At 37.7% G+C, this 14,567-nt stretch overlaps 1 protein-coding gene across 7 annotated transcripts in view; it reads left to right on the forward strand.

The window, feature by feature from the left end:
- Positions 1-14,567, forward strand: part of LOC131031479 (rhodanese-like domain-containing protein 8, chloroplastic) — a 131,108-nt gene that overhangs the window by 19,981 nt on the left and 96,560 nt on the right. For 5 of the 7 annotated variants that reach the window (XM_057962602.2, XM_057962604.2, XM_057962605.2 and 2 more), the window contains 3 exons: positions 1,527-1,673; positions 2,071-2,260; positions 12,346-12,437. In XM_057962602.2, the coding sequence (XP_057818585.1) occupies positions 1,527-1,673; positions 2,071-2,260; positions 12,346-12,437 (429 nt within the window). The remainder of the gene's footprint in view (positions 1-1,526; positions 1,674-2,070; positions 2,261-12,345; positions 12,438-14,567) is intronic. The other 2 variants (XM_057962603.2, XM_057962606.1) reach the window with 1 other exon arrangement.

Consider the following 14,567-nt stretch of genomic DNA (forward strand, 5'->3'; position numbering starts at 1 on the left):
ACTTTTAGAAGTATTATGATAACACAAGCTTCCTTTTTTTCTGTTATTAGTATGCTAGTAATGTACAGAGTAGGACTTGAACACTTATCTTTTTTCCCATTTATCTAATTTCAATCACCCTTCCACATTAACGTGTTAGCTGGTGGCAGCATTTTCCTGTTATCTTTGAATCCTTATGGTGCTGCAGATAGTTTCAAGGAGGGAGTTGTTGGTGTTGGTTGGTTCTACTCTGCTTTAAACCAATGGCAATATGCACATATAATAAAAGTCTTATGCTTATGATAAAAACAAGCAAATTCTGTAATATAGAGAAATAGATCACTTGAATAGATCAAATAAATTTGTGTTTTCCACAATTATAGAAGTATATTTAACTACCTATGCTTATCTTTAGTAGCCATAAAAAATGAATTCATGGCTGCATAGTCAAACCGTACTACACTGTCACTGTAGGGAAACCATACATTAAACTTTAATTTGAAGGTTCCTAAATAGTAAAATGGTTTGAGTGGGAGATTCATCCATTGCCACACTTAGGCTTGCATGCTAGGATTTCTGGGAAACATACATCAGACATTTACTTGTAGAGGATTTATTGATATGTTGGTGCTGTCTTGCTTCTTGATTAACAATATGATGCTTGTGAACAAATTGGATCAGACAGATGAATATCTCTGTTATTTTCTAAAGAACTCAATAACACATGAGGAGGTGAGATCTAGCTGTGTATTTGCTATGATTTCTATCTTGCCACATCTCTCTTCTTGAGCAAATTACTTCAGATTCTGGATGTTTTCTTTTTTCCTGCTATCCAATAATATGTACACAGAGGCAAGGTTCAGATTCTTGTGTGGAACCACTTGAATGGAAACACTCTGGCAACTCATTTGAAGTTGTCATAAGCTGTATTACATACTGTGTCCCATTTTCTCACCTAAGAGTAACATTTTCCATTCAAGGCTAGCTTTGCTATTATTTTTCTGCTCCATTTCCCAATTTACACTGTCCTTGCTACTGTGTAACATCGTTGAGAATAAAATTTCTTCAATCCAGATATAAATAGAAGATCTAGGAAAATATTTGCAATCTGTCTTATTTTTAATGCTAAAAACTGATTTTTTTCCTTTTTTCTTTTTCCCAGATAGATTCAAATCTAACCATGCCTCATTGGCATTGGCTTAGCCAACTATGCCTTGATATCAAATTATATGTTCAATCAATCTTTTTCCATTTAGCGCTACCACTAAATCATTACCTTATTCCAAAATTTTTATGAATTCATTATTGGCAGCTTAACCCTTAGATATTTGCTTGTAGAATAAAGTGCAAACTACTGATATTCGTAGATGATTGTAGGCCACTCTATTTGCAAGGACTACATTGTAAGTTGGGAAATGATATTTTAGTCAGAGACTGGTGAGATTTGTATAGGGTAGGGGATGATTTGTATAGGGTAGGGGATGATTTTGAATGAGTTTCATTTATTGCTCATTCAAGTTTCTTAAACATGATCATTTCATGTGCAGTACAGTGGTCCTGTTTTAGATGCTCTTGCATATGCTGAATGGGTCAAGGAGGATGCTCGATTTAAGCACATACTTGTCCAGATGTCACCGTCTTCTACTCATGCTTTTCCAAGATTGAAACTGCGGTATAAATCTTCACTAATACAGGCAAGCAATACTTCATTATTTCATAGTGTTTCTTCTGTCTTCTTTTGATTTCGTAGATGGCAAGAATAATCACGTTATGAAAGACATTTTCTGTGTTTCATTGTCCTTTAATTTTTTTGAACTGTGAACTCAAGTTTCTGTTGTGATATCTTTGTTTAAATTATTCTATTGATTTTAAGCATATTGTAAATACTGCTTTTTTGTCTTCTAATCTCCCAACTTGATTGTTATATAGTAATAATTCTCTGGAAACTCAGTTTTAATTCCATGAATTTGGTGTGTATCTTGAACTAATAACAGAGGAGTGTGCATCATATAGCCTTTTGGTTTGACTTGTTTTCTATTAACTGTTAATCCTCATTCTTCTTAATGGTTCATATTTATCTACAATGCACAGGTGGAAGGTGGTGTATCCGATCTTCCTATTTTGGATTCCTCAATGAGAGCTCTGCCACTGACTCCCAGAGAATGGAAGATAAGGTTAAGCATCATAAACTGTTCAGAGACAGAGAGTGATGAAATTGCCACAAAGGAGAATACCAGTTTGAATCAGGGGAGGAAATCACTTCTTTTGGATGTAAGAAATGGTACTGTTGTTGCATCTCAGTCATCCAAGTGTATCTTTTTATATTCCTGTTATTTTCTCTGCCTTTTTTTTTATCTTGCATTCATTCAAGCTAAAATATCCCTTTTAGTAGGAGGATGAAGAGTATAACTGAATATCTGGCATTTAGTTATTTGAACTTTTTTTTGAAGTCGTGAAATAAAAGTAAATATTATTTCAATTTGTAACAAATTAGTGATCTACTCATAAACATATCAATTTTATGAGTTTTCTTTGGCTGTTATAAAATGGTTTTTGAATTGCAGTCTTCTTTTCCTAATAACCACCTTGATTAGTTATACACACCTTAAATAGGTTATCCCTACACAACACATGTCATATCTGGAGTAGCCTCCACTTTATAAGAAGACAGTCAACTATGTGTATAAACTATTAGAGGAGAGCTTGATGCCTGAGATACAACACAAATTAAAAACTAGACCTTGAATGGGTTCATGAAGTCACTATTCATAATTTGACTTCAACTTGACATCATCCCTTTGTTGAAATAATAGCTAGTTCGGATTACCTTACAAATCAAATACATGTAACTTGTAATGAATATTGGGCAAGACCTATATATAATGTAACTTGTGGATAGGACAGGCCCTATATATAAATGTAACTTTTAAATGATTATTGGTCTGACCCTATATTGGGCACCAACCATAGATTATTATGAGTTCAATTAGCAAGGCCGACCTAAGGCTTCTACGTTAGTTTCACATATATATACAAAGTCATTTACAAGCATCAAACACACAGTCCGAAAATCATCCTCTCATGATCAGCGAATTACTTCTTCTCATCCACAGCGAATTTGTTCTTCTAATCAGCGAACTCATTCAAGGTTTCATCTAGGGCTGGCGAATACATCTCTGAGATTAGCGAACTGCTGCTAGGGTTGGCAAATACATCTCTGAGATCAGCGAACTGCTGCTAGGGCTGGCGAATCCACACACAGGGCTGCAAACTTGTTCTAAGGGCTGTGTGTCACCTTCAGACTTAGCAAATATTCTGCATCAGATTGTGAATTTCTCAGATAAGTGTTGTTCATTCTGCTGTGTGCCCTAATTCGGGTTATCTGCTGATTATACCACTTCATGTTTGATGTGAAGTTGTAAGACTTATATTGATGTCTGAGTTAATACAGATTTAGACTTTGTTGCTGGGATTTTCACCTCCAAGAGGGAGGTTTTCTCAGGGTACTGCTGCGTTATGTGTGTTTCCTTTGTTATTTTCTGCTTACTGTTATCAGTCTGATCTTAAAATTAACATGGTATCAGAGCTTTAGGTTCATTCTAAGTAATCAGATTAACAGTAAGCTTTCACTTTTAGTTTGCTGTTTTATTTTCAAGTTGGTGACAGGTCTGAAAGTAGAAGACAGACTTGATGGGGCTCTTAATTTTACCTCTTGGAAGCTTCGTGTTCTCCTTGCCCTTGAGGAGATTGATCTGCTGTAGTTTGTAGAAGATAAGGATCTCCCTGAGCCCTCAGATCCAGAAGAGTTAAAGCAGTTCAAGAAAAATGCTCTTAAGGCCAAGAAGTTCCTAATTGATTCTGTAAAGGATCATCTTGTCTCAATCATCTCCAAGCTACCTTCAACCAGGGAGATGTTCAAACACTTAGAGGGAATGTATGAGATCAACAACATCAGCCGGGCACTTACCCTAAGGCAACAACTACTTCAAGTCAAGATGGGTAAGAGAGATTCAGTAATGTCTTTCTTCATCAAAATTCTAGAATTGAAGGATCAACTCAGCTCCATTGGAAATGAAGTTGTGGACAAGGACATTGTCATGATTGCACTAAATGGACTTCCCGATTCTTGGGATCCATTCATTCAAAGCATAAGCGGAAGATCTGAATTTCCCACATTTGATCGTCTCCGATCTGATTGCATTCAAGAAGAATCATGCTTAGCTGTTATGTGTGTTTCCTTTGTTATTTTCACCTCCAAGAGGGAGGTTTTCCCAGGGTACTGCTGCTGCGTTATGTGTGTTTCCTTTGTTATTTTCTGCTTACTGTTATCAGTCTGATCTTAAAATTAACACCCTTGGTGAGTAAACCTCACCAAAACTCGTAGATCAAAAAAATGGTGATGCAAACTATGATTGGAGAAGTGTACAAGGATTTCATACATTTGCAGCTGGCATACATCAGTAAATTGACTACTTTTCTGTCTTTGAGGGTATCATAATTCATAACAACATTTAGGATGGTTGGATTGTCGAGTAGGTTTTGGCACCTACATTTGGTTTTTGTTCATTATTCCAGCTTGCACATGTTTGAAAAACCACCTATTTCCTAAGGTTATCTAATTGGGGGCATTATATCACTCAAGTCATAACAACTTAGAGCCTTGAGCCCCTTACCTGCTACGGTCAATGCACTATTGGGTGCTTCCAATAAGGATTTGAAACAACATTAAATGGAATGCTATTGTAGTACCAAAAGTTGACACTTGCCACCATTGCCTCATGATGCAATTCCCCATTCCATGTGGTACACTCTACCAAAGGTTGTGCACTAAGAATGTTATGAAGAACTAAAACAATTGGAACTATGCCTGCTCACATTGTAGCTACCTAATCCTTGTATTTGTGGTCCAATGTGAATGAAAGAGGAACAGCCCCTTGTATGTCCTCTAACTTCTGAGTCTGTAGAACTGAAAAATGGGGTTGGGGCTCTCACTGCCCTTGCCATCCTACTTTTCTTTATTTTCTTCACCTTATATGCTGAAAGAAGAGCTTTTGCCTCATTCTCAACTTGTGAACTTGCTTGTGTACATGGCTCTACATCTTACAAATAGATTTGTGCAAGCTAATGTTTTAGATGATTTATAACTCTTCTAATATCCTTAATACAATTGGTAAATAACCAATCCTTTCTCTGCACTTTCTCTTTCATTTTTCCAACAAGGATCTTGTCAATTCTCCTACTTGTGGATACCATATATTTTTGGGAAAATGGAAATAAAGCCTAGCAAAAGGGAAATAATAGGGAAAAATAATTAATACTTTAGTGGCCTAGATGTTAGAAACTTAGAACAATTTGAAAAAAAATGTTCATTATAAATTTATAGGGTATACCCATGATAGTCATTAAAGTTTAAAAAATAACAATGAAAAAAATAAATAAATCAGAAGTTAAAATTAGCACATCATTGTCAGAATTTAAAACTAGCACATACTTGATTTGGTGACCTTGAGAGTGAGAGTTGGAAACTTGAAACTTGAAATAATAAAAAATATTTCCATAATCTTTAGTTGGAAGCTTGAAATTTTGAAGCCAAGCATTGATGGAAATAATACACAGACCTGCAAAAATCCAAATGCAGCTCTCACACAGGCCCAAAACATTGTAAATGCAGCCCTTAGTTTCATAATCATTGTCTACCCCAACATTAATAACAATAATATCTCTAATTGAAATCTCAATCCGAAGTTTGGATATTCATATGGTAGAGTTTACTATTTTCATGGTTGGTGTTCATTTAGTTGTCAATCCAGGAACATAAAACTTGAAATGGGTCTGCAAGATATATGCACTAAGCTCCTTGAATGATTATTCTCAATTACTGGAAGAAAAGTAGGAATAAAAATCAGAAAGACTAAATGAAAGCTTTTCAAAATTCTGCTGAAATGAATTAATGGAAATAACAGGACTAACGCTGTTCTGCCTTGGCTGCATGAACAGTCAAAGGATCTGTTTCCAGTGGCTGTAGGAACATCCCAGTCATGAACTTCTACTGCAACTAAGTAAAAACTAACTTCAATAATCATAAACATGGAATCACTCACCAAGTGGGCCCCCTTGGATGAGTGATATCAAACTCTTAGTAAAGAACTCTTAACAGATCAGAATAACATGTTTTCATTCATTTCTTCCTGAAAGATGATTACATATCCAAAAGATGAAAATCTAGAATACGTGACAAAAACTACTCAATCCTTTTCCATTCTGTTTAACACTTAGAAAAGAAGGGAGAGCTTATTAAATAGAAAAGACAAACTACAACGGATAACTACAATTACGCCCAGAAGAAAAGGCGGATCACTGCCAGACGAAGGGGATAACAGAGAGCTTGGCTGCAGGAACTGTGGATCTGCAACCGAACCACAGTCCTTTGCACGCCAAAGAAATATTTTACAGATTAAACATGTACTGGAGTTAAACTCCCGTGGTGAAGTACAACTACTCCGATTATGCCTTAGACACACTCGCTTGAATCTCCTTCAATTTGACCTCCAGCTCTCTGGTGTGATTCTCCAGTCCTTAGGCGCGGAAGAGAATTCTTCACTGCAGTATCAATTATTACCTGCACTAAAACAGAAACAGAATACAAGGACACGCATATGTATTTTATTTTAACTAATACATTCATTAACTCACATATGAAATCATCCTAAATAATCCGCATATCACAGAGACAAACCATTTGGCTATAGGAATAAATTGGCATGGTTGCAGGAAGAAATTGGCAAGGTTCCAACATGATTTCTTAAGTTTGGTTTTTAAAACATGGATTACATATAGTCAATGCACAATATTTTACTATCATAATGCAACCCAAAAGATACCAAGAAAAACCTAAAAGTCCTGATAAAAACATGTCAATACACCGACTTATCATGCCCCCCAACTCTAAGGGTTTGCTGCTCCTGCAGCAAAAGGAAAATTTCTAACTTTTGCTGAGACTCTGAAATCACCCACAGTGCTCTGTCCGGTTCCCTTGGAAGGCAAACTCCAGTAAAATCCCTTCATTTTCTCCAACCTGGACCATCTAGCTGTTTCTTCAACATTCACATCATAATTCTGTTCTGTTGGTTGGCATGCCAAAAGTGGCCACATTAGGATAGGAGGCTGAAAGATTAATGGTAACCAATTATTGGATTTCTCCCTTCCTAGCTGTATATATTTGGATGCTCTCTGTATAGTTGCATGAAAATTCTGCAATGAATAGGGTTCTCCCAGTTTTAGATGATCGGGTAGATGATTCCAGCGTTGAGTTAGTCCCTCTAGTGCTGTTGTCCTGTGGGTTTGGACTAATTGCTCAAACACTTGATATACTTCCTCTCTTATTGGAAGTACTATCTTTCTAACATCATCTCTTATTAATAATTTTTGCCAGTCATAATACATAACTCCGGGTTCTTCTGCTTCCCTCCTCAATGGCAATGGACAGTCATGTTCCAGTTTTTCAAACTCCTTGGCTTGTGGTCCTATAATCATTTCATTTTGTATCCATGACATTAGAGCTTTGAGATGAATATCCCCAATGTATAACAAGGGATTCCATTCTCTGTCTTGGGGCACAGTATAATTATGTAAATATAATTCACATAACAGGTTTTTTACAGAATGTGGGGAGGTTTGAAAAGCATGACATAATTCCTCAGGTGTTTCCAAGGATGGGCTAAGGTCCCTTACTATGCGGTTTAATCTGAAATTCAGATACCGTTCTTTCAAATGCACTGCATAAATTCTTGGGGGAGCTCTACACTGCATTGTCTCAGGAACCATACTATAGATTTCTTCTACCTTAGTCTCCAATTCTTTAATTCTATTGTCCTTCTTCTCAATCTCTTTTTGCTGCTTATTAATTATTCCTTGCAACCTATCCTTCTCTATTTCCCCATTGCCTAAAGAATGTTAAAGCAATTGACAAGCTAGTCAGGGATTAAGGAGTTTTTATAGGTCCTACCTTAGACCGTTGAATTTCTTCAATAACTTCCTCATTTTGGATCGGCATATTTCTTGCAAATTTGTTCTATTTCAGCCCAAGTAGATTGTTTAATGTCACCCCCCCCCATGAGATCTAAGGAATCAGTGCATTCATCACTGATACCCCTCAAGAATATCAATTTGAGGGAATCTTCATTCAAGGTACTATGCTTGGACTTCTTGACACTAAACAAAAACCTTTCCAGATAATCCTCAAGGCTCTCATCTGCAGTTTGTGTCATCCTAAAGATGTCATCCCCATGCCGATCAGTGCCTCTACAGTAATCTTTATATTTTGCAAGAAACAACCGTTTCATCTCATCCCATGTATTGATTGTGCTACTACCCAAACTCATAAACCATCTCAAGGACGACTCCTTCAAAGTGGCTGGAAAATTTTTGAGTCTATGGGCATCTGTAGTATAGTCAAAACTCTTACAGAGAACATCAAACTCAAACAAAAATGTATCAGGGTCCTCTGTGACCAACCCATAGAACTTAGGTAATGAAGATGCTGGAATATTCTTGAGGTTAGCATTATCATGCTGGTCAGAGATGGGAAACTCAAATGTTGGACCAGGTGGTGGTGGTGGATTATTTCCACCAGGGGGTGGGTTCCCTTGCATTGGACTTGTGGGGGTTATTACAATAGGCAACTCTTTTTCTTGCGGGCCAAAGAGGAGCTGAAGACTATCTCCTGTAAATTCAGACTCAGGGTGATTCAAATTTTGTGGGTCTTGATACAACTCAGAAAAAAGTTTTATATCTGAAGAACTATCTTCTGCTTGGGTAGTATGAGTGGGTAAAAATCTACCTCTGGCATCTCTTCTTCGATTATACATGCAAATTCATGAAATCCAAACAATTAACTAAAAACTAAAACAATCATAAAAGGCTCTTAACTTGACACCATCCCCGGCAACGGCGCCAAAAATGTCTACCCCAACATTAATAACAATAATATCTCTAATTGAAATCTCAATCCGAAGTTTGGATATTCATATGGTAGAGTTTACTATTCTTATAGTTGGTGTTCATTTAGTTGTCAATCCAGGAACGTAAAACTTGAAATGGGTCTGCAAGATATATGCACTAAGCTCCTTGAATGATTATTCTCAATTACTGGAAGAAAAGTAGGAATAAAAATCAGAAAGACTAAATGAAAGCTTTTCAAAATTCTGCTGAAATGAATTAATGGAAATAACAGGACTAACGCTGTTCTGCCTTGGCTACAGGAACAGTCAAAGGATCTGTTTCCAGTGGCTGCAGGAACATCCCAGTCATGAACTTCTACTGCAACTAAGTAAAAACTAACTTCAATAATCATAAACACGGAATCACTCACCAAGTGGGCCCCCTTGGATGAGTGATATCAAACTCTCAGTAAAGAACTCTTAACAGATCAGAATATAACATGTTTTCATTCATTTCTTCCTGAAAGATGATTACATATCCAAAAGATGAAAATCTAGAATACGTGACAAAAACTGCTCAATTCTTTTCCATTCTGTCTAACACTTAGAAAAGAAGGGAGAGCTTATTAAATAGAAAAGACAAACTACAACGGATAACTACAATTACGCCCAGAAGAAAAGGCGGATCACTGCCAGACGAAGGGGATAACAGAGAGCTTGGCTGCAGGAACTGTGGATTTGCAACCGAACCACAGTCCTTTGCACGCCAAAGAAATATTTTATAGATTAAACATGTACTGGAGTTAAACTCCCGTGGTGAAGTACAACTACTCCGATTATGCCTTAGATCGCACTCGCTTGAATCTCCTTCAATTTGACCTCCAGCTCTCTGGCGTGATTCTCCAGTCCTTAGGCGCGGAAGAGAATTCTTCACTGCAGCATCAATTATTACCTGCACTAAAACAGAAACAGAATACAAGGACACGCATATGTATTTTACTTTAACTAATACATTCATTAACTCACATATGAAATCATCCTAAATAATCCGCATATCACAAAGACAAACCATTTGGTTGCAGGAATAAATTGGCATGGCTGCAAGAAGAAATTGGCAAGGTTCCAACATGATTTCTTAAGTTCGGTTTTTAAAACATGGATTACATATAGTCAATGCACAATATTTTACTATCATAATGCAACCCAAAAGATACCAAGAAAAACCTAAAAGTCCTGATAAAAACATGTCAATACACCGACTTATCATGCCCCCCAACTCTAAGGGTTTGCTGCTCCTGCAGCAAAAGGAAAATTTCTAACTTTTGCTGAGACTCTGAAATCACCCACAGTGCTCTGTCCGGTTCCCTTGGAAGGCAAACTCCAGTAAAATCCCTTCATTTTCTCCAACCTGGACCATCTAGCTGTTTCTTCAACATTCACATCATAATTCTGTTCTGTTGGTTGGCATGCCAAAAGTGGCCACATTAGGATAGGAGGCTGAAAGATTAATGGTAACCATAATGCCCTTGCTCCTAGCCATCTGTCAAAGAGTTTTTTCATGATATGTGGCAACGAATGAAATTTACATATGCTTTTTCACTTCAACTTCAACTAAGTTTTTTGCATATCGTGAATATTGGCCATTTTTCTTGCAAAACTTGCAATGAGTAATTCACAAAACTTGGGGCCGAGTTTTGTAAATTATACATTTGCCATTTTGGCCTCCAAGTACTCATAGGGTTTTCAACTATAGACATTCAATTCCATTCTTTTATAATCAAATATCAAATTGTAATAAAGGGCCAAGTTTTGTAAATTACTCGTTTGCCATTTCAGCCTACAAGTATTCATGAGTCTTGCAAGTACTCATAGGATTTTCAACTATACACATTCAAATTCTGCTTTTGTTAAAGTGTTGTAGACTGCAGGCGCTGTCATATGTTTTTATCTTATTTTTCACATTGTTCTTGTCTTGTTGAAGCTTAGTCTTTTTGTTCTTGAGGGTTTATTCCTGCTAATTTTGTCCGAGTTTTGTAAATTACTTTTTTTCTTTTTCAGCCTACAAGTACTCACAAGTTACACACAGGGTTTTACAACTATACGCATCCAAGCCCATTGTTTTTGTCATCAAATATCAAGTTGTAATGAAGTGTTGTAAACTGCGGGTACCATCATATGTTTTTGTCTTATTTTTCACATTGTTCTTGTCTTGTTAATGTTAGTCTCTTTATTTTTGAGGGTTTAGTCACGCTAATTTTGGCTGAGTTTTGTAAATTACTTGTTTGCCATTTTGGCCTGCAAGTACTCATGAGTCCTATGAGTACTCATGAGTCCTATAAGTACTCACAGGGTTTTTCAACCATATACATCCAAACCCAATGTTTTTATCATGAAATATCAAGTTGTAATAAAGTGTTGTAGACTGCAGGCATTGTCATGTGTTGTTGTTTTATTTTCACAGTGTTCTTATCTTTTTAAAGTTTAGTCTCTTCGTTTTGAGGGTTCATTCCTGCTAATTTGTACAGTAAGTTGTTGTAACTCATGGGCAATTGACTAATATGAAGCTTAGTTTAGGCAACTTTGTGACTATTTAGTGGGTTCAGTCTCAGAAAAGGGAACTTGGGATACAAATGGAATCACTAGATGAGGTAACTCATGGGTTTTTTGAATTGTATATTTGATTGAACTCAAATTAGATCGTTCTACTCCTTATATTTTGGTAGATGGAGAAGATGAAGTTGATCAGGGTTGCAAATTAATTGGGTCTCAAAGTAATGAACATTAACAGATACCAGTCTTTGGGTGTGACTTGACAATAATCTTTCTCTATCATAGACCTATTGGTTTGGTTCGATTTCTAACAGCAAGCACTCTTGCAATCAAGATTTGGCTTATTGTAATTGTTGCTGTGTAAGCATCCTGATGGGAGTATCTATATGTAGCATGTTGTATAGAGTATTTTAAAGCTACAAAAAGATCCTGTTTCTTGTTGACATGATCCTGTTTTCCATGTTTTTGAAGCTTATGAATCCTATGATCATTTCCCTTCATTTCTTATTTGATTGGAGAATGGCTTATAGTGTTTTAAACTCATTTTGGTTTTGAAATGGGGCCAAACTGAAAAGCTTGGACATTTTTTTCCTTCACAGATTTATATGCTTTCAAGAATTGTGATGCTCTTCCATTGTGATTTTTTTTAATTAAAAAAAAAATCTATTCAAAGGTGGCTATCAAATACTTCTTGGATTGATTTTTGATTAGTTTTCTGGTCAAAACTTAATTGTTCTGCAACCTACTTTAATTGTTTTCAACCATTGCTTCACAAGTGAAAGTCTTGCAGATTTCCTTTCAGCATTGTTGCCTGTTATTGAAATTTTAGTAAAGCTCTATTTGTTGAAGCTTATGTTCAACATTTCAATTTGAGCAGGGTATGAATGGGATATTGGCCATTTTCAGGGGGCAAAGAGACCTGATGTTGACTGCTTCAGGAGTACTACCTTTGGAATTTCAGATTTAAAGGTATATTACAGATCAATCGAATACCGGTCAATAAGTGCAAAATAGATACGCACAAAACATTTTCCTACTGACTTTCTTAAAAAGGTTTAAATTGTCAATGAGTGCAAAATAGATACACACAAAACAAGATGGCATAGTTGAATGAATGTTTCCTAAACAACTTTGTTTGTCCAAAACTATTTTTAGCACACATTTTTGACATACTAATAATTATTTATATCACACTAGCATACCTATCTTTATAGAGAAACATATGTATAGTACGCTGAGAGATATCTTTTATTGAAATCTAACTTTTATTCAAATGTAATTGTTACTAAATAATTAACTTAATTTTGATGATTTATAGTTTTGGATTAGGGTTGATGGTTATTTATTTAGGGTAAGAATTGAATTAGGGTTGGAATTAAATTAAGATCTTATGGAATTCAATTAGGGTTAGTGTTCAATTTGGGTTTGGGTTAGCTTTCAATTTAGGTTAACATTTGATAAGGATTAGATTGTGGTTAGGTTTAATAAGGGTTATTATTTGTTTACCTTACTGGGTAAACAGGAAGAATACAGAAATCGAACAACAATGTACAATGCAAATATAAAAGAAGTACCAGAATAAGCTTTCCATTAATGTCAAAGGATGTTCATACTATATCCGTCGTCCCCATTACATGTCCTCCAACACTCGGAGGTGGTACAATATATGACAGCCGAAGGGGTGCGACACAACCGTCGCGACTCCAACTACCTACCCGTCAGCTAACTAACTAACCGCCGTAACTCATTATTACCGACGACAACATAAACATAATATACCAACATAACATAATGATTATTCCCGTCAACATCATCCCCCCCAAGAAAAGAAGTCGACTCCGACGACTTAATACAAAATAGAGATGAACAGCAGGAACTACTGACCCCAGTCAAGCCCGGATCTTATACACTTGCTGCGTCCTCACCTGAAAACCCTTTTCTACTACCATCCGATGCTCAAGTGCGGATTTCACCAATATTGCTTCCTTTGCCATCACAGTCCTCCTGTGCCTAACCCAAACTTGTGTGCAAAACACGTTTTTTCAGCTTCCACCAACTGCTACTCAAATGATTCTGTCTCCCTAGCCAATTTATCCTCGATAGCCACCCGTGCTGCTCTCTCGGCATCCAACTCCTGGGTACGCTGAACTAAGTCTCACGCGACTATTGCCTTTAACCTGGTGGTTAGCTCCTCCCGAGCCCTCTGTGCATCCACCAAGGCAACCTCACGTCCAGCCGAGACATACTCCGAGTTCCTCAAAGCGTACCAGTCATGCCTGGAGGTGGCCACAATCCGTTGGCACAAATGCTAGGAGCCACCTCAAATCCTCCATCACACTCCCCAAAGGCTAAAAACTGAACTGAATAACTCCCTGTTGTCGTACGACTGCACGGACCTGCAATGCTTTCCCTCAAACTCTGTTTGTTCGCAACCTCCAAATCCGTCTCCCTCTACGGCTTATTTCTTCCCCGCCAATGCTTAGCTGCAGGCTTCTTTCTCACAGTACGGACAAGCAAGCACAACACTTCCCGTGGTATTCTGTAGCTCAAAAATAAACTGGGGGTCTGGGGGCAACGCCCCCAGCGGGGTTGAGGGGCAGCGCCCCCGCGGGGTCTGGGGCAGCGCCCCAGCGGGGTTGAGGGGCAGCGCCCCCGCGGGGTCGAGGGGCAGCGCCCCTCGCGGGGTCCTGGGGCAGCGACCCCACGAAAGTCCATGGCGCACTGCATTTCTGTGATATTTCAAGATGCCAAAAACCTTTCTTTTCTACTCTGAATTTCCAGTGTCCTGGCTTCAAACTCCAGCAAATCATTTGAAATCTGGCCGTCGTCGTTTTTCTTTTTTTTTTTTAGGCTGCTGCGCGTTGGTGTGCATAACCCTTGCTGTGCGTGTTGATCAGGCCGTGCGGTGCGTGGTCGGTGTTGTGCGGTGTCTTATCCTTGCGCGGCAGTGTCTTCTTTCTATCCTCCGTGTGCGGCGTGTTGTTCCTTTTTTCCCTTTGCTCGGTGTGGCGGCTTCTCCTCTCCTCGGCGTTCCTTTTTTTTTTCTTCCTTTGCGCGGCGTGGCATGGTGTTTTGTTCATCGGCTGCTGTGCGGCGTTT

Source organism: Cryptomeria japonica, chromosome 6, assembly GCF_030272615.1.
Source record: "Cryptomeria japonica chromosome 6, Sugi_1.0, whole genome shotgun sequence".
NCBI lineage: Eukaryota > Viridiplantae > Streptophyta > Pinopsida > Cupressales > Cupressaceae > Cryptomeria > Cryptomeria japonica.